Source organism: Aplidium turbinatum, chromosome 4 (genome assembly GCF_918807975.1).
Source record: "Aplidium turbinatum chromosome 4, kaAplTurb1.1, whole genome shotgun sequence".
Lineage (NCBI taxonomy): Eukaryota > Metazoa > Chordata > Ascidiacea > Aplousobranchia > Polyclinidae > Aplidium > Aplidium turbinatum.
Window position 1 is genome coordinate 4,289,068 of NC_137475.1, and position 22,590 is coordinate 4,311,657.

Here is a 22,590-nt window from a genome sequence, read left to right on the forward strand (position 1 = left end):
TGGAAATAGAAGTAGAGAAATACAATGCTGTGAAGAAATCGTTGAAACTTATGAAAGAAACTGGTCTATTCATAGCCTTCCATTGACTAGATACCTTGCAACCTTGAAGAGATGGAATTGTTCTCACTTTAGAAATGAATGCAAAATAAGACTGTTTGCTTTTAACGAATTTACAGCACTAGTGTACGAATACTTTTGTGACTATGAAAATTATACAGAACGCTGTTCCAGTGTCTTAAGCACAATAATATCTTCAAACCTACCTCGTCAACAAAACGCCACTTCAGGTACTCATTTTCAGCAACAATCTTTAGCAAATGGCAACACTGAACTTGGAAATATTCAGTTGCACACCACTTTGTTGAACAATATTAGTCTTTATGATTTAACACTGAATGAATTGTTACATCCCTGTATTCAAGTCGTAGAATATGAGCTCGCACAATCCAGTGGTAGAGCCTACCAAGAAATAATTACTTCAAGTGTTCCCTTCTGTGAATTGACGTGGTGTGGTCTCAGTGGTGACAGTTATGAAAACATGAATATATCAACATGGACGTGCATGATAACAAGGTAAGTTTCAGTTCATAGTAAGCAGATATAAGAACAGGATTACAATCTACGTATACACGAACAAAGCGACTTCAACCCAGTGACGTAGCTAATGAGAAAAGTTTAGGAGCAAATATTATTTGAGATAAACAGTTTGATTGATTGATTGATTGGATCTTTATCCTCGGACTGGGAAAGCTTCTTGCAGAGCTTAATCCTGGCAGTTTCGCATACTTGTAAAGGCTTTGAATCACTGACGCAGGCCCGGTCACCGAGATTGACAGAGTGAAGTTTCCGATTGTTGAAGTCTTGTTGCTGAGGAACTATTCCATCCATTAGATGCCGCTGAATGGAGAGCAGTCCTTAACGTGCGTTGCTCAAGCGCACACCCCGAGAGTCGAACCAGCGCCGCTTGATCTTGAAGCTTCTTTGTTCCAGAAGTGACGCGCTAACCAATTGAGCTATCGGGGCGGCGCAGTTTGTTTAAAAATATAGCTGAATGCAGCAATTAAGCGATTTTTTTGCTATCGACACGTACTTATCACGTAATACGTAATCAAATCCAAAATAAAGTCAAGTGGCAAAATGTGGCAAAATTTTCGATGTATCTCGGTATCTAACTCTAACCTAACGTATAATTAATAAAAGGCACGCCAGAATGAATGGTGATGAATAAAAGGCAAATTGTTTCGACTTTATAATGGAACCAAAACAAAAAGTTTTGGATCAAAAGGAAATGATTTGGAATATTTTGTATCAACAAAATACTGTTGATGTAAAAGTAAACAGTTCTTAATGTAAACAGTTTTTATTATAATGCGAAGTATTATAGGCAACTAAAGGCCCCAGCCTCAACACATAGCTTGCTACGAAAGTGCTTCCCAAGAATGGATAACTTGAACAAACTGTTCCAATACTTGTTTATTAAACAATTAAAATCACCGCTTTCCACTGCAGTATATCGATGCTACTACACTGTGAAGTGTACAGCTGCTGTTAGGTATCCATTCATCAGGACCTAAATAGAAAATAACCATACCAAATTAATTATCAAATTTTAAAGCTTGATTTGCATTCTTTTACATGTATATGCGCAGGTTAGCGTAGATCTCACGCTGCAGAAGCACCATTACGTTTCTGTTTGAGTGACGGCAGATTAAACATAATATCTATTTTAATTTTTCTTTTCTTTTTCAGCTGCAGAGTCAAAATCATCGTTGTAATCGTGATCTGCATTATTTTGGCGCTGATTATCACCGTAGTCAATTTAATGGTGATATTGGTGATAGCCAGGACCCCAGGATTACACAACAGCCAGGCAATCTACAAAATATCTCTTGCAGTAGCAGACCTACTCGTCGGCATATTCGTTTTTCCAACTGGTATCAACAACTTAATCTTACGGGTTATGAATCCCTATCCAATTGGGGAAAATATACAAGTTAGAGGTTATGACGTCATAAACGGATCGTTGTCCGACAACTGGACAACAGTCAACACAACTGCGATACCTTTATATTTCGAACTAACATTTGCCAGAAATTATGGATGGACGGTAGGATTTTTTACATCGGTTTCCCTTTTCGTGTCTGTTTATGTCTTGACTGCAGCTGGTTTTGACCGGTTGAAGGCTGTTTGTATGCCGCTCAAGTATCGGAAAGAGCAGGCCTTAAAAAATGCAAAATTTGCTTGCCTGGCAGCTTGGATTGTGGCGGTTTTCTTTGCAGTTTTACCATTTTTTGTGGCACAGGCCGAGTACGGCCTTTTGCTGTCCTTTCTTGTTGCATCCACAGATATTTTTGGCGTCATTTTGTATATAATTGGTTTGCTTTTGCCTCTTGTAGTTGTATGGATTGTTAACATTGTCATATTTACTACTATCAAGAAACAGTTGAAAAACAGAATTGAACTTATGGGCAGCGAAGTTATGCCGACCAAACACGCTACTACCCAGCAACAGAAGGTTCGAGAAATGGAAGAAAACTTGGCCCGCACTCTTTTAATAATGGTTGGAGTCTTTACAGTCAATACACTTCCATTGATGATCTTGCTTGTTGGTAGTTTATTTATTTCCAACGTTGTTCTAATGGACCCCATAAATTTTGACCCAACTGCCACTTTGATATATGAAGGGGCAGAGTTTGTAGCTTTCATGTTTTTGTTAAGTAATAGTTTTTGGAACTTTTTCATTTACAGTGCAAGAAATATGGTCTTTAAGAAGGCTGTGAGTGATATGTATGCCAGTATACCAATAAGAGATTGCCTAGTTGCTTTGTATAGAGCAGTAGCGTCGTGCTGCCGAAAAGCGGCGAGCACCAGCAGACGACGGATGTCTTCATTGCCAGGGCTTCCTTCATTGCCTTCTGCACTTAAAGCCACGACCACACCTGCCACGCTTGATACAAACGTGCAAAGCAAGTTCTCTACTCATAACATGCAAGGCCAGTCTTCCAATGTTTTTCAAAGTTCGTCTCAAGGTTCTGAAAATGTGTTTCGTAACAATTCTACATCTTTGAAGTCTGACAACGGATCTTCCGAGATTCAAGAATCTGACATCGGAGAAAAAAAGCAAAATAACAAGAAGAAAACAAATCAAGCACCAGCTACAGACGATTCCGTGTTTGGATCATTTGCAATTGTTGAAAATAATTTATTTAATTCTGTTGTTGGAAACATGGATGACAAAACTGATCAAAAAATTAGTGAAGAATTAGTGTAGCCTAATGGCAAAAACCTTAAATTTTCAAAACCCACTCGTAAGCCTACTACCTCCCACTTTAACTAAAAATGTTATTTGGTAGAATGATTTATGTATTTCATGTAAATATAACTGTTTTTTTTATACAATTTCTTTAGCGTAGCCCAGGCCTATTTTAGTGTCAACATTAAAGTCGATATGCTTATATTTGATTCAAACATTGTATTATCTTCCACCCACCAAATGATGCAGAAGGTCTGCGCATCTTGGACAGTGAGATTAAAGTCTGTATACTCTTCAATAGTTTTGCTGTGGAGTCAATACGAACATTGCCAACTTACGGTGGAAAAAACACACCCTCGTAATTTTTAAGCGATGATATTTGATGAGATGACAGTTTAATTCAATGTACCACACTCACTGTCAACTAAGTGTTACCTCCATTCATGTCAACTTCCAAGCACATCATTTGATCGATGCTTGAAAATTGATGTCAACATTTCTCACAAGTAATGCGATGGCTTCCACGTTTTTAGACCAAGATAGCTATTTAATCTTGTACTGAACTTGTCTACAAAACGCCGAGTCAATAATCAGTGCCAGTAGTTGGTCATCGACTGTGCAGAGAGACTTTGAAAGTTATGCATTTAGGGATTACACACTGTATCAAAGCAATTACGTTGCAGTTAATCAACATTAAAACTGGCATATTTATCCATCCAAAAACTATTGCAAATTATACATATTTTGTTTCATTTATCGTTATCTTAGCGTTGTCGCAAATTCCACACGTGTCTGTCAATCCAGTATGTTATATTGTAAGGTGTACTTAGTGTGCACTTTTGTTGTATGCATTAAAAGTCTTTATTTGAACTATTTGGTTTTTGCTTTTAAATTAAATTTAAAAAAAAATCAAATAGACTGGTGTGATCTTAAGAGTAGAATTTTTCCCCAACCACTTTTTCTGTGTTTTGCTGAGACGAGAAGTTCGTGTTATTTTGATGTCAAATTAGTTTTTGCTTGTAGACCAGAGATGTATTTTGCTGTAGGCAGAGATGGGCAAGATCACCAGTATTGGTGATCTTGAAGATCAAGATCATGATCACCAAGAATAGGTGATCTTGAAGATCAAGATCAAGATCACCAAACTATGTGATCTTGAAGATCAAGATCACTTTCAAGATCACTTTTTGTGTACTTGAAAAAAAAATGAAATTTTTGATCAATGATATTGCAAAAAATAATTACTATAAGTAACCTGGGTAAAGGTATATAGTTGGTATTGCTAACTTTTACTTTTAACTACTCGATCACTGGCCTAAGAATTGTAATAAGTTAGTGACTGTTGCTATTGGGCCTATCGATTGCTGACGTAGTTTGCGTAGAACCGCAACGTCACACCCAAGGCCGAGGTTAATTACAGTAGTAGGCTACTGAAAAAGTCGCAAAATTTGCAATTAGTTTTATACTTTTTATTTATAATAAATAAATAAAAATAAACTTTGAACTGCATCATTTATTACCAAATTTTTGTCTGGTTCATGTGGGAGTTTTTTTTCGTGTTACTAAGTAGTTTTAACTTTCACTGTATTATGTCAATGTTTATTGCATCATTTACCCATCTGGTAACCTTGATACTAAGTTCAGAGGTTTGCGGTCAGACAAACCGCTCCATACTCAGACCTTAAACAAGTCTTGGTCTGGTTGATTTGCTGCAATAAACCACTTTACATGACCAAAGTCGGCTACAGTCCAGATTTTTTAACACCGCCATTCTAGACTTTTGAAACATCTAAAATTGAGTCAATGAAAGCAAACATTTCTTTAAAATTTACACATGGAAATTGTGAACAAAGTGAAATCATTTTTATTATACGTCAACATTAAGTACACGGAAGTTGACTTCTTTATTATGACCAACACAGAAAACTTTTTCAATTTTGAAATGGCAACACTGACCAGATTAGATGGAGACTTTAAATCGTCTTTTGTTGGACACATATCATATTAACAGTGGCTTAATGTTAGTAATTGCCACTAACTACTTTGTACAGTACGAGTTCTAAAAAAATGCCTCCATCTAGTAAGTATACACTTCAATTTAAAGTGATCTTGATCTTATTATTCTTCAAGATCAAGATCACACAAAAAAAGTGATCTTAGATCAAGATCACCAAAAAAAAAGTGATCTTCAAGATCAAGATCACGCCCATCTCTGGCTGTAGGTAATAACTTCAACCTGGTGGAGAGGCCTACCTAATAACTTGTTAAAATCAAAGATAGCATGGTGCTTTTCCACCACTCAAATACATAAGGTTGATTAACTATTATACAAAAGATAAGGTGGATTGTTGTAAAGATGTTTGAAAGGTTGGATAGACACCTCCAAGAAGGTCAAGACTTTTTGGAGAAGGAATAAGATGATGACAGTTTAATTGATTACGATTAACCGTTCTCCGCAACTTTTACAAAGTTTGTAGTAGATAGCCTACAGATCAAAAATCAAAGCAGTGTGAACCAAAATTTTTCTTCTTTTGCGTGAGACAGACTTGTTCGGATCTCAGGGCAGGTTATCTCTGGGTATCTCAAGTTAGCCTATAGCATAGCCGTACGAGACCAAACCATTTTGGGGAGGCAGAACGTAAATTTTCCCAAATCTGCACGTTTTTATAAAAATTGCCCAAATACAATGTAGCCTATGCGGTGCATGATAACAGTAAAAAACAATATAAAAAGATCACCAGCACCACTGTCACGATTTCTTTCTATCTCTTACCAGGAAAAAGACTTGGAAAGGTTCAATGACATAGTTTAATGGGTCAAACCGAAAAGCAGTCAATTAAATGTTGAATAATTCTACTAGTGAAATGATAATCTGACTTCTTGAAGAACTTTAACGAACGGCTTCTCAAATAACTCTAATTTCGAACACAATTTATATCAGCACCAATTCTCATCTACTTGTATTCAATTACTTCAAGTCTCATTCACCAATAATTTCTGCATCAACTACCAATCCACAACTCATAGCACAACTCTCATAATCAACTCATAATAATCATCATAATAATATCATAATTAACATCACACTAACTACACCACCATTTATAGTTGGCTGTTCAGTCCAGTAACTTCGAGAAGGTTACGTAATGTTGCATCACACGAACTCATCGTTCAGTCACGTAGCATTGAAATGTAAACAACAGAAGTCTCTAGAAAGTCACGTAGGGAAAATGATTCCAGAAAACACGTTTTACATAATACAGATTTCGTAATCAGAGGTTACTTCAGGTCATAACCGATAATAACACATCGCACCAGAGTTCTACAACCAAAACAACACGCTCGTTGAAGATACAAAGCAAGCCATCGCGAGGCATTGCACCTTGATTGTGACATACGCCCCCCCTTTGAATATTGTTGCAAACAATATAACAACACAATCAATACAAAACACACCACAAAACAATTAATTACTCAAAAATCAATTCTCATAAGTTCATCGTGGCATGATCTACCAACGATAGCTTTTCTCAAAACAATAGTCACGTTTTCTTCGAAAGTTTCCAACGTCCTCAGCAACTTCAGTGCATCGGCAAGCAAGATGACCCATCTTCCTACATCGGAAACACCTCCTCTCCGGACAGTCCTTGGCGAGATGACCTTCTTTATGACAGTTGTAGCAAGCCTTTTCATCAAAAGGGCAGCTCCTGGCTATGTGTCCAATCTCTCCACATCGGTAGCAGTGGTTGTCACGGCAACGTCTATTTTCCGAATGTCCGCCGTCAGCAACGCACTCCCTGGCGAAGTGTCCGCGTCTACCGCATCTATAGCAAACTCCAAATGGTCGTCGCCTGCCTCTTCTCCTCGGTTCATCGCGCTCGTAATATCCGTCATCGTGAGATCGTTGCTGATTATCTGCAGAACAATCTCGAGCAAAGTGACCATTCTTGCCACAAGAATAACAAGTAACTTCAGAATCTCTCTCAATAACGTTTCCTATTATAAGATCAACTAAAGAGTTTTGTAAACATAACGCTTTCACAGTCCCACTACAATACGGAGTTTCGATATATATCTTCGCTAACGGTCCTTGGATTGAAGTGTTATTTATTGACATCACAATTCCAGTTTTCCCGTTAACTGACTGTCTTTAACCAAATCTCTCCTCACCATTATACCCGTAGAACCAGAATCACGTAAAACTTTTACCTTTTTGTTTCCAACTTTTCCATCCACTACTGGCAGGTAATCTTCAGGTATTATTTTTTCGCAAACATCTTCATCCGGTTTCTCCTTCCCAAGCGTGGGTTCAGGAATCATTAACGCACAACCGCATCGATAAACGTCCGTGTCTTTATCTTTTCCAGACTGATTGGATAGGGAAAACGACTTGTCCTTGCATTCCTTCGCTTCGTGTCCTTGCCTATTGCAACGATTGCACCACTTCCTCGACTCCTGATGATTTCTGTTAGTCTTCCTCCGGCAGTTAACAGGCTTATGACCTAAGCCATTACAATTAAAACAACGTATTTCTCTTGGAACAGCACCTCCTTTAAAACTATTTAATTATCCTTCGTCATTATCGCATGACAACGTCTCTTCGGTCGACAACTTCTCATCATGAGCAACTAAGTATTGTTCCGCCACACTGGCTATGTCTTCTAGAGTCTTTGGACTTCTCTCCATTAAATAAACAGACAGATCTTTTGAACATGAATCTGTGAATTGTTCCTTAACTATAAGGTTTGCCAATCCGTCCAATGATTGATCGGCCCCCGAAAGTTCAAACCATTTTAACAAAAGGTTTCTTAAACGTTCAATAAATTGACCTGGGCTTTCGTGTTGTTCAGGCTTTGCCTCACGGAATCTTTGACGGTATCCATGCTCGGTAAAATTGTATCGCTTTAACAGAGCTAACTTCAATCTGTCGTAATTCATGGCTTCTTCTTGTGAAAGTCTTGAATACACATCAAGAGCTTGTCCCGATAATAACATGCTTAGCTGGGTAGCCCACGTCGACTTCTCTAATTTGGCTATTGTAGCATATCTTTCAAATCTTAACAAATAACTATCCAACTCATCTTTTTCTTCAACAAATGATGGCAAATCTGGACGTCTAACTTGCGCCACAATAACATCTCGAGGATTATCATTAGTAGAATTAGATCGCTCACCAATGTCCAGCTTTTGTCTTTCTAATTCAAGTTTTAACTTTTCCAATTCATATTGCGCTCTTCTTTCTTCAGCTTCTGCTTCGCGCTGCGCTCTTCTTTCTTCAGCTTCTGCTTCGTACTGCCGTTGAGCACGTTTTTCTTCAGCTTCTCGTTGTGCTTGTTTTTCTTCAGCTTCGCGCTGCGCCCGCTTCTCCTCTGCTTCAGCTTCAAGTTGTGCTCGCTTTTCCTCAGCTTCAAGTTGTGCTCGCTTTTCCTCAGCTTCAAGTTCTGCTTTCCTTATTTCACGAGCAGCTCTTCTATCTTCTCTTTCGTCAGCTTCTCGCTGAGCTTTTTGGTCCATTATCTTGTGATACTCCTCCATCACAAACTGAGACTTCTCATTACCAGTCAGCCCCATTCGTTCAGCCATGCTCCCTAAGTCTTCAATCATCTCATGTTTGACAGTATCCGCCATCTTGACATTAATTTATTATTCTGTCAATAAATCTTCGGTATTCTTCGGTTTTTCGGTTAATTTTTTTTCGGTTTATCCCGGACGAGCCTCCAGAATGTCACGATTTCTTTCTATCTCTTACCAGGAAAAAGACTTGGAAAGGTTCAATGACGTAGTTTAATGGGTCAAACCGAAAAGCAGTCAATTAAATGTTGAATAATTCTACTAGTGAAATGATAATCTGACTTCTTGAAGAACTTTAACGAACGGCTTCTCAAATAACTCTAATTTCGAACACAATTTATATCAGCACCAATTCTCATCTACTTGTATTCAATTACTTCAAGTCTCATTCACCAATAATTTCTGCATCAACTACCAATCCACAACTCATAGCACAACTCTCATAATCAACTCATAATAATCATCATAATAATATCATAATTAACATCACACAAACTACACCACTATTTATAGTTGGCTGTTCAGTCCAGTAACTTCGAGAAGGTTACGTAATGTTGCATCACACGAACTCATCGTTCAGTCACGTAGCATTGAAATGTAAACAACAGAAGTCTCTAGAAAGTCACGTAGGGAAAATGATTCCAGAAAACACGTTTTACATAATACAGATTTCGTAATCAGAGGTTACTTCAGGTCATAACCGATAATAACACATCGCACCAGAATTCTACAACCAAAACAACACGCTCGTTGAAGATACAAAGCAAGCCATCGCGAGGCATTGCACATTGATTGTGACAACCACCAGCTCATCGGCTGGTGAGGACCTTCTGATATTGTAGCATTTGTTATAGTCGGAAGTTCTTCCTGATCATTTGACACAAAATTTTCAACAGAATTATTACTTTCTGCTTCCTGGCTTAAATCCATAACTATTGGTTCTTTGTTTATAATCTCGGCAGATAATTCTTCTTCATGCAAAACATGATCTAGGCTACTATTTCTACATTTCTGGCAAATGTCAAATTTACAACTGATACATGAGTGGCCTCAGTATTTTCCATATCCTTATCAGTGTTTGTTTCAATAGCAACCTCGGTAATTGTTGACTCTTCATTTGCTCTAAAGCTTGTGTCACTGCTGAAAACATTCTGAGCTCTTGTTGTACCGATACTGAAAGTTAACTTCCGTTGCTTTGGATCTTCATTGACTTTTATAAATTTAATGTTACTATCTTCACTGTGTATCCTCTTCAGGTGCTATTTTTTGTAATCAGAGTAAAACCTTTTTTTGCACACTGTACATTCTACCTTATATCTGTACGATCTTATTCTAGAATCCATTGCTTATCTTAAAAATAACTTATCTGTGTTAAAACACCTTATTGAATATGCATTCAAGTGCTTTAATTAATTCTCCATTGTATAATATCTATGCCAATGAGGTAATATCAAAATTAAGATTCGGAACTTTTTGAGTTACGGAAAGTTGAAGTTTTGGGGGACTAAAATTGAGTGGTTTTATTAATTTTCACATATTTAGACTGCTCTGAAGTTAACAAACCGCCTTGTAAAACCGCCTTGTAAGTAAAACCAACAAATTTGAAATTTTTTTATAGTTAATGCAAGACTGATAATGAGGATCAGACTAAGCTAATATTTGTAATAAGGCCTATGGCCAATGGGGTAGGAAAATTGTACCGTTGTGCACCCCTGGGAAAGTGAGGGTTAAAGACTTGAGTGACCCAAACAATTCTTGTTACACCATGTAATCTTGTAATCATTTACATAATAGTTGTCTTTTTATATTTACTTATTACTTCTGTGCCTGTGTTGTCGATTAGAAGTTGTTTGTGATGTTGCTATTGTGAAAATACACCTTTTTTATCACTTTTGGTGCAAATTCAAACCGGGCCTTATTCACAACGCATGCATCTAATAAGGCCCGCTTGAGATTTTTTTTATTTTTTTAATATTTTACAACTCCTTTTACGTAGAAACTTGTTTCACGGATATGTTGTTTAGATAGACCTAAAGTATCCTCATTCCAAGTTTCATTCAAAGTTATGCAGTATTTAGAAAAATATTGAGGTTTGACAATTGGTCAGATGATTAATTTGATTATGTTTTAACAAAAGTTATATTTGAGCCTTGGTTGAGAGCTTGACTTGTTGTACCAGATACATATATAGTCTAACATTCAGCAACGTTAAAGGATTTAACATTTTTTATTAAACACACACACAAAAAAGAAAAAAACTATTATATCCAACGTTTTCGACACCACATAGTGTCTTCATCATGAAAAATTATAGGCTACATCTAAGAAAATTTAATAAAAGAATTTGAAAATTTTACATTAAAGCTGTAGCCTAGAAACGACACCTCTCAACAGCACAATCAACAACCGTCTCATGAATTCAATGCAGGATAGCCTACACCATGGCCACCTAAAGATACGGCCTGATTTGTCACATTTTGCAGAAATTTTCAGGTTTTTCTAACTTTGGGCGAACGTTTAAATAATTTTTTCTAAAAATTAGATTTTTACGCTTTCTTTATTCTTTTCCTCAGATGACACATTAAGTTTTAACATCCTCACATGTTGAAAAACAAAGAAAATTTGATTTTGTAAATTTTAGTCAGACTGTTAATTTTCAATAACAGTCTGATTTTGCGTTTTTTAACTTACTTTTTCTCATTTGCTATTGCTTCCCCAAGGCAACAAAAAAGTTTTTTGTCATTAGGAAACCGCAAAAAGTAAAAACATCTCAAAAAATGTCAGTCAAGCACTAGCAGTAGCTGTAATCAAAATCTGCAAAATGTGACAAATCAGGCCGCATCTCCAGGTGGCCATGCCTACACAAATTGGCGAAGGACAGATCACATGATATGCGCAACACAAAATAGGCTACTCAATAATAGTTTTATTGCAGCTGATACTATTATTGCGCACAGATGTCCAATTCTGCAGTAAAATGTTGTAAGGTGTGCAATACGACTAAGCAAATATCACGCGTTTTGCCCAAGACAAAGGGGGCCGGAGTGAGAGAGGGCCCGGAATGACTCTTCGTACCCCTAGTGAAAATTTTTCTCAGAGGCCTGCTTGTGTCCTACTGGCTTTTAGCAGCGATATTTCTATCTAAATCTAATAGTTGTAAAGGCATATCGGGTAGTCTTATCTCTATCTATCTCTCTATCTACTCTATCTTACACAAAACGAAACAAAGATTGTTTTGTTGTTTTCAAAAAGAAACAATGCTGAAAAAGTAAAAAAAATCTTGTTTTAGTTTACTTGCTTCCGCCTGTTCTTAAATTTGTTTATTTACTAATGGGATGGACGACAAGTAGCTCCTCGTGCCCCATCCTGTGAGTAACATCTGCACCCAAGCAGATGCCAAACGAAACTTGTCAACCAAGAGCCTCCACCCGGACGGCACAGCTGCAAGGGGCAATGGACAAGCTCAGACGCCCCACCATTCTGCAGCTCAACATAGAAGGCTACACAACAAGCAAAATCAAAGTTGTGGAGCAGCTTGCCCATCAACCGGGCACTCGTCATCCTCCTCCAAGAGACCCACTGCACCTCCGCAGATAGGCTAGCTATTCCCAACTACACGCTAGCCGGGTCTACCTTAAGCAGAAAGCACGGCATTGCCACGTTTGTGCATGAGAGCCTGAAGTGGACCTTTGTCGACCAATCTCCAATTGATGCTGAGATTGAGTGGGTGTGCATTTGTATCTCAGACTACAACATCATCAACATCTACAAGCCCCCATCCTCGCAAATGTTGCCACCATCCCTTCCAACGTTCCCCTCCCGAGTCTACGCTGGCGATTTCAACTGCCAGCACATCGACTGGGGCTACAACAACACAAGCAGCGACGGAGAATTGCTGGCTGACTGGGCCTCTACAAACCATCTTGCCCTTCTATTCAACCCAAAGGAACCAGCCAGTTTCCACTCCGGCCGCTAGGGAACAGGGACAAACCTGACTTGGCCTTCGCGAGTGTCGACAGCTCTCTTCCAGACAGACGTGTTCTTGAGAAGTTCCCGCAGTCCAAATACCGGCCGTCCCTCATCATCGCCCCAAAACTTGTGGCTCCTGTCCCGAGTTCACCGGTGAAGCGATGGAACTTCAAAAAAGCCGATTGGAATCAATACAGCCTCCTGACCAATGAGTCTGCTGCAAAGTTACCATCACCTGAAACATGCAACGCAGACGAGGCATACCAGGACTTCTGCAATGCCATAATAACTGCGGCAAAGGCCACAATACCACGTGGCCATCGAACCAGCTATACACCATGCTGGGAATCTGAGTGTGAAGCTCTCTATCGCTCCTACTTAAGCGCCACAAGTGGCGCTGCTTCTAACACCGCCGCCACCAGACTACTTGAGCGGCTGGACACAAAGAAGCTTGAGTGATGGAACGAAGCTGTCCAAACCATCTACTTCTCACACTCAAGCCGCAAAGCATGGAGCATCGTCAACAACCTCACTGGGCACTCAGCAAACTCCCCTCGTCAGTGCCCCGTTTCTGCTAATGCCATCGCTTCCCAGCTAGTGCAGAACGGGGTCTACAAGACAAAGGACCGCAAGGCATCCCGCTGGAGACTTCAACCCAGAGGAATTCGCCACCGCCCTCCGCCTGAAACCACAGTGAAAACCAGTGAAACCACACAAGTCTCCAGGGCCCGATAAGATCTGCCCTGAGCTTGTGCTCCATGCTGGCCATGCCCTAAAGTCCTATATAATAGTTACGTAGATTCCTATCTTCCTGCCTGCACCACCTCACAATCCCAAAAATCTGGAGAAGAGCTTTAGTAGTTGCGATCCCTAAGCCTCACAAGCCACCAGAGGACCCAAGGAGTTATCGTCCAATATCCTTCCTCTGTGTTCCTTTCAAGATCCTCGAAAGACTGATCTACGCACGCGTCAACCCAATCATCGGCCCGCTCCTTCCAAAAGAGCAAGCTGGGTTTCGGCGCAGAAAATCCACCGTAGATCAGGTCACACTCTTAACCCAAGACATCGAGGATTGCTTTGAGGCAAAAAAGAAAGCCGGCGCTGTTTTTCTAGATCTTACATCTGCCTATAACACCGTATGGCATCGCGGCCTTACTTGCAAGCTGCTTCGCCTGCTTCCTGACCGACATATGGTTCATATGATTATGGAACTTGTCAGGAATCGAAGCTTCACCCTCACCACCGGTAGCTCACGGCGAAGCAGACTGAGACGCCTGAAAAACGGCGTCCCACAGGGATCGGTCCTGGCTCCACTTCTTTTGAACATCTACACCCACGACCTGACAACCTGCCAACTACGGTCTCCGCAAAATATGCTTATGCGGACGACCTGGCAATTCTCCACTCCGCAAAGTCGTGCGAAAATCTAAAAGACACCTTGAGCCAGGACATGAAAACTCTCTCAGCCTATCTCCAGAACTGGCGACTGAAACTCAGCGAAACCAAAACTGTGGCAGCAGCTTTTCACCTCCATAATCGGGAAGCTGATCGTGAGCTACACGTCCAGAACAACGGAAAATCTCTGTCCTTCTGCCCCGAACCAAGATATCTTGGGGTGACACTGGACAGATCGCTCACATACCGCCACCATTTGATGTCACTGCGCAAGAAACTCACATCCCGCGCTGCGCTGCTCGGGCGCCTGGCGGCCTCTAGCTGGGGGGCGAGGGCTGACACTTTGCGTAGAGCAGCCTTAGCCCTTGTCTGCTCTTCAGCGGGGTGCTGTGCGCCTGTTTGGTGCCGCAGTGCTCACTGCCATAAACAGCGCCCTGCGCACAGTGACCGGATGCCTGCGTCCCACACCATTGGACAATCTCTCGCTGGCATCCACACCATTGGACAATCTCTCGCTGACAATCTCTCGCTAGCATCCAACCCGCTGAGCTTCGTCGCGAAGAAGCCACTCTGTCCCTCGGTCGACGGGCATTGGAGCCTAACCACCTTCTCCACCACAAGATTTCTGCTCTCCCAAACGAGCACCCTCGTCGACTGAAATCAAAACACCCATTCGTGCCAGCAGCTCAACTTCTTATCAACGAAGCTGATGTACAAGACATGTCTGCGGCTGCGTGGGCGGACCATAAATGGAGTTCTGAATGGAAGTCAGCCGCCACCAGACTCTATTCGTTCATCTCCGACGCCGACACACGCCACATCGGTCTAACACTACCAAGACAGACATGGGTGCGCCTCAACCGTCTCCGTACGGACGTCGGGCTTTTCCGCTCAACCATGCACCAATGGGGAATGGCCTCTTCCTCCTCCTGTAAATGTGGTGCCGAGGAACAGACCGCAGACCACATCATCAATGACTGCTCCATCTTCAAGCCACCTAACGGAGTGGAAGGTCTGCGTGTCATGGATGATGAAACCAAAGACTGGCTGCGCTCTAGTAGCCTTCCAGTGTAGTCCGGGAACATCGTGAATCTGGGGTGGTAAAAGGATAGACCCTCAGCCCCAGACGCTCACACGACGACGACGACGATTAACTAATTATAGTCAATTGAACCGCAACTCAAATAATCCACTTTAGATTTCCATGAAATAAAGTTTAGCCTATACTGTCAGAATGATCACGATACAAACTTTATACATCGATAGCAGTTAAAATTAAACCGCAAATATTTTTGCATTTCCAGTAATGCCACATGTTAATGACCAACTGTGGGTTTTAAAATTTATGTTTGTACGCAGGAAATATCCAGATGTAACGCATATCACGATTTCAAGAAGGTTTTTCCCCTCATGGGCCCAGTTGATATATATGGCGCCATAAAGCATATTACTTGCATTTGATTTAAAATGTCAGTATGGGGCTTGTGGCATTGGAGTAGGACAAATAAGAGTCCAGAGATGTAGCCTAGTCAGTCTTTAATATATTTTGGGATCTAAGATGAGATGATCGCTTTGGCAGTGACGTTGCTAGAAAGAAAATTTCACAAAGGCAAATATTTGAATGTTTGAAATGGAAAGGTTGCTTAAAAGTATATCTACTAACTGAATGCAACCGAAAGTTTATGAAACATCATTTAAAATGTAATACAATGTCATGAAAACATACTGTATTAAAAACTTATTTTTTTTGGGAAAAGATAATATTTTTGAGCGGCGATTGTTGCCTTTAGGTCCGTGTGGCTATGCGTCTCTGCACTTTGGTGTAACTTATCAGGTCTGGTAAATATTTCATAATAAGCGAAATTTTTTCGCACTTTTTTTTAATAAGTTATCCTACAAATAAGTTTTCTGCCAATCACTTAAATAGTTTTGCGCCGGCTAGCAAACTGACAATATTATATAGATTATATCGTTTAAATTTAACCGTTGTTATTGCGTTCATAAACGTAGTTGCACTGATGAGAATTTAATATTCGAAAACGCGTTCTGCATCACTGTTTTTTGCACTCTGCAATGCCTGATGCAGATTTATCTGTAGATTTCCATCACGCATTGAAGCGGTGATCTGATAATGAAATTTTCTACGGTTCGAGAAAAAGTTTTCTCTGCCTATAAAGCGTTGAATGGTAGTTTAATCAATTATTTCTGAAAGTTCCTTGGTTTCATATTATCTGAATTATATAGATTGATTGATGAATAATAACGACCAAGTAGCCAACTTTATTGTATCAGGTAACCATCATGTTTTGTTGAAGGCCTGAAGGGTATTTGTGGTTTTAGAAACAGTTTTGCTTCAAAATTATTAAAAAATCAAATTAGTGTAAAAATAAACTGAAAAAATAAACAACTGAAAGCGGTAGAAGATAGTTTTAATAAGCATGAGATAAAACTCCATAGGCCTAACAATAATCATTACCGGTTCAACTTGACTAATTACACTAAGCTTATATGATATGGTTGTACCCAAAGTGCGGCCGGCATGCAGCCCGGGGGAACACTATCTGCGGCCCGCGTCTGGGTTATAACTTACAATGTACAATCGTAGGCTGAGTTTCAAAGAAAACATGAGTGAAAAGTTTAATGCGGCCGCCAAGGCTGAGAATACTGAAGTGCAGCATGTGGATAAAATAAACTTTGGGCACCCCTGCACTACATAGCCTACTGTAGATTGGGTATATTATAAGGTCATTAAACAATAAATACTATTAATACTACAAAAAGTGCTCAATGCCAAGCAAAACGCTAAGCAGAGTGAATAAAATCAAATAGAGTAATAACTATATTCAATCTATAAGGTCATTATATTATTGCTGCAATAAGAATTATGCATTCAATATTGGAATAATGTTTGTTGTAAAATGATTGAATGTAGTGGTATAAAAATTCTGGAAATGTTAATTTTCAGAAAATAATCCTCAGCTAAATTCTGGCAGTTCTGCATAATTGAGACGCGTTGATGAGTTACTGACGCAATTTGAGTTCCTCTTTTTTAATTTTATGTCATTTCGTCTTCCAACTCTGCTTGGACTGTCCGAAAGTAAAATTCCTGTCAATTCACTCAATAGCATTGAACCTACCGATTTAAACTTTTGCAGGCAATTATGATGTCGGTTCAGTTGATTGTGACGTCTCTGTTAATAAATTACGTAACACCAAACTTACTCAGCACACCAACCACAAATGAAGCACGTTTCTCACGTGATTCCATGCAAGCTTCCGTCAACGTGACAACGCCAACCACCAGTAACGAAGTACTCCCTTGTCGCTTCGCACCAGGATTGACTGTTGGAAGTAGAAGTAGAGAAATACAATGCTGCGAAGAAATCGTTGAAACTTATGAAAGAAACTGGTCTATTCAAAGCCTTCCATTGACTAGATACCTTGCCACCTTGAAGAGATGGAATTGTTCTCACTTTAGAAATGAATGCAAAATAAGACTGTTTGCTTTTAATGAATTTACAGCACTAGTGTACGAATACTTTTGTGACTATGAAAATTATACAGAACGCTGTTCCAGTGTCTTAAGCACAATAATATCTTCAAACTTACCTCGTCAACAAAACGCCACTTCAGGTACTCATTTTCAGCAACAATCTTTAGCAAATGGCAACACTGAACTTGGAAATATTCAGTTGCACACCACTTTGTTGAACAATATTAGTCTTTATGATTTAACACTGAATGAATTGTTACATCCATGTATTCAGGTCGTAGAATATGAACTCGCACAATCCAGTGGTAGAGCCTACCAAGAAATAATTACTTCAAGTGTTCCCTTCTGTGAATTGACGTGGTGTGGTCTCAGTGGTGACAGTTATGAAAACATGAATATATCAACATGGACGTGCATGATAACAAGGTAAGTTTCAGTTCATAGTAAGCAGATATAAGAACAGGATTACAATCTACGTATACACGAACAAAGCGACTTCAACCCAGTGACGCAGCTATAATGAGAAAAGTTTAGGGAGCAAAACTATTTGAATTAAAGAGTTTGTTTAAAAATATAACTACTAAATGCAGAAAAACATTTATAAAACGTCATTCAACATGTAATACAATGTTATTAAAAAGTTGTAATAGTACGAAAAACACATTTTTGGTGGCAATTTCTCCTCCAAACCCTCTCCCCCCGTGGCTACGTCCCTGTTTCAACCTGTGATACAAATCCCAAATTTCCTAAGTTGCCAAATATCTAGGCGTAGCTTCTTAAGTAAGCAAAAAGATCAAATACAAAGTTGAAACTATAAAAAAATGTACTGGCAAACTTCTTACACCTATTTAAGGAATCTCGTGTTGTTTAACTTTCATCACGAGCGTCGAGTGATTTGATTGATTGCTTGAATCTTTATCCTCGGACTGGGAAAGCTTCTTGCAGAGCTTAATCCTGGCAGTTTCGCATACTTGTAGAGGCTTTGAATCACTGACGCAGGCCCGGTTACCAAGATTGACAGAGTGAAGTTTCCGATTGTTGAAGTCTTGTTGCCGGGGAACTATTCCATCCATTAGATGCCGCTGAATGGAGAGCAGTCCTAAACGTGCGTTGCTCAAGCGCACACCCCGAGAGTCGAACCAGCGCCGCTTGATCTTGAAGCTTCTTCGTTCCAGAAGTGACGCGCTAACCAACTGAGCTATCGGGGCGGACTGTTTATGATTTGGCAGTAACAAATAAAACGAGATTCCAGACGCTTGAAATAAAATTCAAATATATTGATATTGGCTGGATGATTCAGGGTGTACCTTTCAAGCCGGGGTAATTTTATAAACTTGAAATATTTTAAGGGGCACAGAAGCTGAAGAATTGTCACTTATTCTTAAGATATTTTAAAGATGACTTATTTGGCAGCCCTGGCCTCATCAGCACCGGGTCAAAGTTATTTTATCTAGGACCCTCATTAAATGGTAGGCACTTTAACATGCTGATATCTATTTCAACCACAAACCATCAGATGTTACGTTTCCCGTCCAATTGTGACCATTTAGCCAGAGAGTTGATTATTACTTTGAACTTTGTTTGGTAATTACAGATGAAAAAAGAGCAATAGCAGTGGCAGGAAGTTGCGTTTTTCCTTTGTTTCAAGAAACACAACATTGATGACGTCATGAACAGCGTAGCTTCTGATTGGTTGATGGTTCGTGGTTGAATTGGATATCTGCGTGTTAAAGTGCCTACCTAATTAAATAATATGCCGTTCCTACTGGGGTTTGGGAAACGAAATATAGCTACCTAGGGTAGAATATGCAGGGAAATGGTAATTTAGATAAAATAACTTTATACTGCCCTCATTTTAAATACAAATGTTGTTTTCCAAGACTGCTGTTAAGCGATATTTTGTTACCGACACGTAGGCGAGTTGCCATAGTTACCACAGAATCAAATTCAAAATGTAATCAAGACAACAAATTTTGTGCCAAAATGTGGCCAAATTTTCGACGTGTCTTGGTATTTTTGTGTTGAATGCCCATAAGTCCAATCAACAAAAAGCACGCTAAAATGGATGATGATGAATAAAATTGTTTCAAGTTCATAACAAAACTAAAACAAAAAGTTTTGGAAAAAAAAAGGAAATAATTTGAAGCATTTTGCATCAAAAAATCACTGTTGATGTAAACAGTTCTTATTTTAATCATTTAATGCGAAGTTATACGCAACTAAAGGACCCAGCCTCAACATATAGCTTGCTAGGAAAGTGCTTCCCAAGAATGGATAACTTGAACAAACTGTTCCAATTCTTGTTTAATAAAGAATTAAAACCACCGCTTTCCACTGCAGTACATCGATGCTACTATACTGTGAAGTATACCGCTGCGCTGTATTATCCATTCATGAGGACCTAAATAGAGAAATTGCCCGCCCCGTTAGCTCAGTAGTTACACGCCCGGCTCAAGATGACACGGCGCTTGTTCGACTCTCGGGGTGTGCGCTTGAGCAACGCATTTCAGGACTGCTCTCCGTTCAGCGGCACCTAGTGAATGGAATAATTCCCCGGCAATAACACTTCAACAATCGGAAAACTTCACTCTGCCAATCTCGGTAACGACGATAACCGGCCCTGCGTCAAGAGACCAAGAGCCTCTACAAGTATGCGAAACTACCAGGAATCACCTGTCAAGGCTTTGTCAGTCCGAGGATAAAGATTCAAAACCAACCAACAACCAAAAATAAACATACCGTATTAATTATCGGACTTTAATCCTTGATTTGCATTCTTTTACATGTATGGGCAGGTTAGCGGTGGATCTCACGCTACAGAATATCTCTGTTTGTGTTTGAGTGACCGCAGATTAAACATATCTATTCTAATTTTTCTTTTCTTTTTCAGCTGCAGAGTAAAAATCATCATTGTAATCGTGATCTGCATTATTTTGGCGTTGATTATCACCGTTGTCAATTTAACAGTGATATTGGTGATAGCCAGGACTCCAGAATTATACAACAGTCAGGCAATCTACAAAATATCTCTTGCAGTAGCAGACCTACTTGTCGGCATATTCGTTTTTCCAACTGGCATCAACAACTTAATCTTACGGGTTATGACTCCCTATCAAGTTGGAACAAATATACAAGTTAGAGGTTATGACGTCATAAACGGATCGTTGTCCGACAACTGGACAGCAGTGAACACAACTGCGATACCTTCATATTTCGAACTAACATTTGCCAGAAATTATGGATGGACGGTAGGATTTTTTACATCGGTTTCTCTTTTCGTGTCTGTTTATGTCTTGACTGCAGCTGGTTTCGACCGGTTGAAAGCTTTTTGTAAGCCGCTCAAGTATCGGAAAGAGCAGGCCTTAAAAAATGCAAAACACGCTTGCCTGGCAGCTTGGATTGTGGCTGTTTTCTTTGCAGTTTTACCATTTTTTGTGGCACAGGCCGAATACGGCCTTTTGCTGTCCTTTCTTGTTGCAACGACAGATATTTTTGGCATCATTTTGTATATGATTGGTTTGCTTTTGCCTCTTGTAGTTGTATGGATTGTTAATATCGCCACATTTACTACTATCAAGAAACAGTTGAAAAACAGCATTAAACTTATGGGCAGCGAAGTTATGCCGACCAAACACGCTACTACCCAGCAACAGAAGGTTCGAGAAATGGAAGAAAACCTTGCCCGCACTCTTTTAATAATGGTTGGAGTCTTTACAGTCAATACGCTTCCATTGATGATCTTGCTTGTTGGAAGTTTATTTATTTCCAACGTTGTTCTAACGGACCCCAGAAACTTTGACCCAAATGCTACCTTGATATATGAAGGGGCAGAGTTTGTAGCTTTCATGTTTTTGTTAAGCAATAGTTTTTGGAACTTTTTCATATACAGTGCAAGAAATATGGTCTTTCGCAAGGCTGTGAGTGATATGTATGCCAGTATACCAATAAGAGATTGCCTAGTTGCTTTGTATAGAGCACTAGCGTCGTGCTGCCAAAAAGCGGCGAGCACTAGCAGACGACGGAGGTCTTCATTGCCAGGGCTTCCTTCATTGCCTTCTGCACTCAAAGCCACGATCACACCTGCCACGCTTGATACAAACGTGCAAAGCAAGTTCTCTACTCACAACATGCAAGGCCAGTCTTCCAATGTTTTTCAAAGTTCGTCTCAAGGTTCTGAAAATGTATTTCGTAACAATTCTACATCTTTGAAGTCTGACAACGGATCTTCCGAGATTCAACAATCTGAACTCGGAGAAAAAAAGCAAAATAACAAGAAGAAAACAAATCAAGCACCAGCTACAGACGATTCCGTGTTTGGATCATTTGCAATTGTTGAAAATAATTTATTTAATTCTGTTGTTAGAAACATGGATGACAAAACTGATCAAAAAATTAGTGAAGAATCAGTGTAGCCTAATGGCAAAAACCTTAAATTTTCAAAACCCACTCGTAAGCCTACTACCTCCCACTTTAACTAAAGATGTCATTTGGTAGAATGATTTATGTATTTTATGTAAATACAACTGTTTTATTTTTATGCAATTTCTCTTGCGTAGCCCAGGCCTATCTTTAGTGTCAACATTAAAGTCGATATGCTTATATTTGATTCAAACATTGTATTATCCTCCACCCACTAAATCATGCAGAAGGTCTGCGCATCTTGGACAGTGAGATTAAAGTCTGTATACTCTTCAGTAGCTTTGCTGTGGAGTCAAGAAGGACGTTGCCAACTTAGGGTGAAATAACATACCCTCGTAGTTTTTAAGCGATGACATTTGACGAGATAACAATTTAATTCAATGTACCACACATTGTCAACTCATTGTTACCTCCGTTCATGTCAACTTCCAAGCATATCATTTGATCGATGCTTGAAAATTGATGTCAACAATTCTCACAAGTGATGCGA

At 39.6% G+C, this 22,590-nt stretch overlaps 2 protein-coding genes across 2 annotated transcripts; both read left to right on the forward strand.

Annotated features, from left to right (window-relative positions):
* The first annotated feature begins 466 nt into the window (after window positions 1–466).
* On the forward strand, window positions 467–4,155 carry LOC145768402 (uncharacterized). The gene is made up of 2 exons (XM_082579884.1): window positions 467–573; window positions 1,750–4,155. Exons 1-2 carry the CDS (start codon window positions 539–541, stop codon window positions 3,269–3,271), a joined length of 1,557 nt encoding a protein of 518 aa, XP_082436010.1. The 5' UTR covers window positions 467–538; the 3' UTR covers window positions 3,272–4,155.
* A 13,917-nt stretch (window positions 4,156–18,072) lies between these two features.
* Window positions 18,073–22,140, forward strand: LOC145769583 (uncharacterized). Its single transcript, XM_082581240.1, has 2 exons — window positions 18,073–18,107; window positions 20,572–22,140. The coding sequence occupies exons 1-2, from the start codon at window positions 18,073–18,075 to the stop codon at window positions 22,091–22,093; spliced, it is 1,557 nt and encodes a 518-aa protein (XP_082437366.1). The 3' UTR covers window positions 22,094–22,140.
* Window positions 22,141–22,590: the final 450 nt, after the last annotated feature.